The sequence below is a fragment of the Glycine max genome, chromosome 4 (assembly GCF_000004515.6).
Source record: "Glycine max cultivar Williams 82 chromosome 4, Glycine_max_v4.0, whole genome shotgun sequence".
NCBI classification, from domain to species: Eukaryota; Viridiplantae; Streptophyta; class Magnoliopsida; order Fabales; family Fabaceae; genus Glycine; species Glycine max.
The window spans coordinates 433,217-436,669 of record NC_016091.4 but is presented as its reverse complement, the minus strand read 5'-3'; the positions used below and the strand labels follow the sequence as shown (position 1 = coordinate 436,669).

General features: G+C 35.7%; 1 protein-coding gene across 1 annotated transcript; it reads left to right on the top strand.

Moving 5' to 3' along the window:
• The first annotated feature begins 272 nt into the window (after window positions 1–272).
• LOC100795670 (probable magnesium transporter NIPA6) lies at window positions 273–3,195 on the top strand. Its single transcript, XM_041014722.1, has 8 exons — window positions 273–514; window positions 598–688; window positions 778–938; window positions 1,027–1,154; window positions 1,233–1,370; window positions 2,110–2,202; window positions 2,304–2,421; window positions 2,659–3,195. Exons 1-8 carry the CDS (start codon window positions 334–336, stop codon window positions 2,751–2,753), a joined length of 1,005 nt encoding a protein of 334 aa, XP_040870656.1. The 5' UTR covers window positions 273–333; the 3' UTR covers window positions 2,754–3,195.
• Window positions 3,196–3,453: the final 258 nt, after the last annotated feature.

Sequence of the window (3,453 nt, the reverse complement as noted above, 5' to 3'; positions counted from 1 at the left end):
TAGCAATCTTGTACAAATTTGTTGAATAATATGAAGATTTCATATTTAAAATGATGTTCATGCTATTTGAAACCCTGCAATTGCATAAATTAGAAACTTATAGGCAGAAAGGTATGATATGAATAGTGTTGTAATTAATTTTAAAAATATTGAGATAAATTTATGATTGTAGCGTACGTAAGTAAAGAAATAGAGAAATGAGGTTCCGCGAAGCAAGAATGAAGGCGTACGTTGTCGCGAAGCAGGAGAGGAAGGTTCCGCGGAGGAAAAAAAAATGATGAAAAAGTGGTGAAGTGTGTAGAGAGCGTTAGAGTGAGAGTGATAGTGATAGTGATGGGGATTGCAGAGAACTCAAAGGGTTTGGTTCTTGCTGTGGCATCGGGTGTGTTCATAGGAGCAAGCTTCGTCCTCAAAAAGAAGGGTCTTAAGCAGGCTGCCACCCACGGCACTCGCGCAGGAGTTGGCGGCTATTCTTATCTACTCCAGCCACTTTGGTGGGCTGGCATGCTTACAAGTAACTAACTAACTCACTCGCTCTCTCTGTTAGACTCTTACTATGCTTTCTCACTAACACCAACTCTTTCTAATTCCTCACAGTGCTTATTGGGGAGGTTGCAAATTTTGTCGCTTATATATATGCTCCTGCACTTCTCGTTACTCCCCTTGGTGCACTAAGTATTATTGTCAGGTATTATATTAACAACACTTCTCATCACTCTTAGTATGACTTTCTTTTCAAACTCACTCAACCCCATCTTTATCTATCTGGATATATAGTGCTGTTTTGGCTCACTTCTTGCTCAAGGAAAAGCTTCAGAAGATGGGCATTTTGGGATGTGTCTTCTGCATTGTGGGTTCAGTTCTCATTGTCATCCATGCACCTCAAGAGCATGCTTTAAATTCTGTCCAAGAAATATGGGATCTCGCCACTCAACCGTGTTTGTTTTTCTTATTTTTCACTCTTATAATAAGTTCATTTCCGGTCCATAAAGTGGTGTTTCTCATAATCTCTCTTTTTTTCTTCAGTATTTCTAGTTTATGTGGCGGCGGCAGTTTCGGTAGTTTTAGCCTTGATTTTGCATTTTGAACCTCGCTACGGACAGACAAATATGCTGGTTTACTTGGGAATTTGCTCGTTAATTGGCTCACTTTTGGTACTTTTGTTTTCGCCAATCACTTTGATGGAAGCTTCATATTGATATTGTAATTCACAAACTAACTAAACTATTCAGGTTATGAGCACAAAAGCCATAGGGATCGCAATCAAGCTTACATTGGAGGGAACAAGTCAATTAACATATCCTCAAACTTGGTTTTTTCTTACCGTGACTGTCATATGTATCATTACACAGTTGAATTACCTGAACAAGGTGAGTGCTTAGTTATCAAATTTAGCCTCATGCAAAACCATATATTATTGTTCATCAATGTATTGAAGGTCACCTTTTTCTATATTTGTTTAAGCATTCCACAAATTGCTGTCTGCTCTCTTTGTTCAGTATTGGTTGAGGTAGAAGCTTGTGTTGATTGACTGACTATCTATGTGCTGATGTGCATGCTATATATGACCTGCAGATGCCTCATCATCTTTTCAAAATCTTTTCTGAAGAGGTTTTAGTAGTGCAATTTAAGGAGTTATATATATTATAGCCAAAATATGCGAGGCAATAGCATTTTCTGTAAAGTATATTATCAATTGGACCCACTTTACTAGTTAATTACATTTAACCTATGGTGTAAAATTATTGAGAGTGGAAAACGATACGTTGTGCTTGATAATTTGATAAGAAACTATAAATGTAGTTGGCATCAGATCAATCTTTAGAATTTTCACATTTTTGTGCATGAAAATATTGAGTTCTTGCACTTGATACAAACTTAAATAAACAACCCATTCAAATTAATTCTTAGAAGTATGAAGCCAAATCTTTTAAATGGTACTCTGTTAATCTTTCGGCATGTGTCTTTGATCTAAAGTTTTCTTATTTCAATACTGTTGTTTTTACTGCCCTAATATGGCTTTTCCTATCAGAGATCTAAGGCCTATCTTAGTTTCCTTGATCTTGTAACTAATCTTGAACATTTTGGCACTATGGAACTATGTTTCAGGCACTGGATACATTTAACACCGCAATTGTCTCTCCCGTATATTATGTCATGTTCACAACTCTGACCATTATTGCTAGTGTGATAATGTTTAAGGTATCATGACATATTCATATTCTTGGATTCATTTGGTGCTATATGGAAGGTCTTCTTTTGTTGAAAGCTTGACTTTTTGGTTGCTTTAATTTTCTGTGCAGGATTGGTCTGAGCAGAGTGCAGGTAGCATAGCCTCTGAGATATGTGGATTTGTCATTGTTCTTTCAGGAACAATCTTATTGCATGCGACAAGAGAACAAGAACAATCCAACAAACAAGGTACAAATTACATGTTACTTTCAATCAATTGCGCATGCCTAATTACCAATCATCAATTTATTTTTTGTTTGAAATGTGTCCAGGCCGAAATCCCTTGAATTATGGATTCGTGATTGTATCTTCTTATTTCCTGTAATTATCAATTGTGCATAGAATCTCTCGCAGCAGAAAGAGATTTCTTAATTTACAGGGAGTAAACCTGATCCAGTGATTACTTTGAATTGCTATTTGATGCAGGGTCCTTAACATGGTACATTGGTGAGGACTTGGTAAAGCGCATTGAGGATGGACACCTGAACCTTTTACATGGTTCAGATTATGTTGAAAAGTGACTTTTCCCGAGATTGACGTAAGAGAACCTATTCTACTAGCATCTAGCAATAATACAATGGTATAAACCTAGTGGATTCATGATTTGGAGCATTGCAGTGTAGATTGCTTGTGATGCTATAGTTTTCTGACTATTTGCAGGCTATTGTATACAACTACCATAGGAACCATCTTATACAATGTGTGATTCGCTAATCGCGATTCAAGCAATCTTTTTCAAACTGAAATGGGGATTGCTACCACATTGCAACACTCTTAAGAGTGATTTCATGGTATGTTTTATCATCCATGATAGCCAGTGCAATGTGTTTCTTTCCTGCTTTTTTTGTAGGACGTTAGCTCGATCGTACTTGTTATTCAGTTACCTGATTCTATTGATTCTTTTATTGATCAGGTATTAATATGTTGATTTCGGTTAACGAGCATTTAAATTTATTGTTAGCATGATCTTTTGTAGCAACTGTGGATTAGTTATTAGTTGGTGGATATAGTTTTCTTTCAACTCGAAACAAAATGAACTCAAGGGAATTGCTTTTGGAATACCATTTTTACTTATATACCCCTTCTGCGTTTTGGGTAATTTTCCCCAAAGAAACTAATATCTTATTTATATTTTTGATAATTGATAATTTTGTTCAGAATTCAAATATCAGTAATAAAAACTTAAAAATAAATCATGTTTCATATATTAAAAAAAAACAG

Excerpts from the sequence above, each read along its gene's own strand:
- LOC100795670 (XM_041014722.1), top strand. The coding sequence starts at position 334 with ATGGGGATTGCAGAGAACTCAAAGGGTTTGGTTCTTGCTGTGGCATCG. Across the intron at positions 689-777 it reads GCACTAAGTATTATTGTCAG|TGCTGTTTTGGCTCACTTCT; the intron begins GTATTATATTAA and ends CTGGATATATAG. Across the intron at positions 2,422-2,658 it reads AGAACAATCCAACAAACAAG|GGTCCTTAACATGGTACATT; the intron begins GTACAAATTACA and ends TATTTGATGCAG.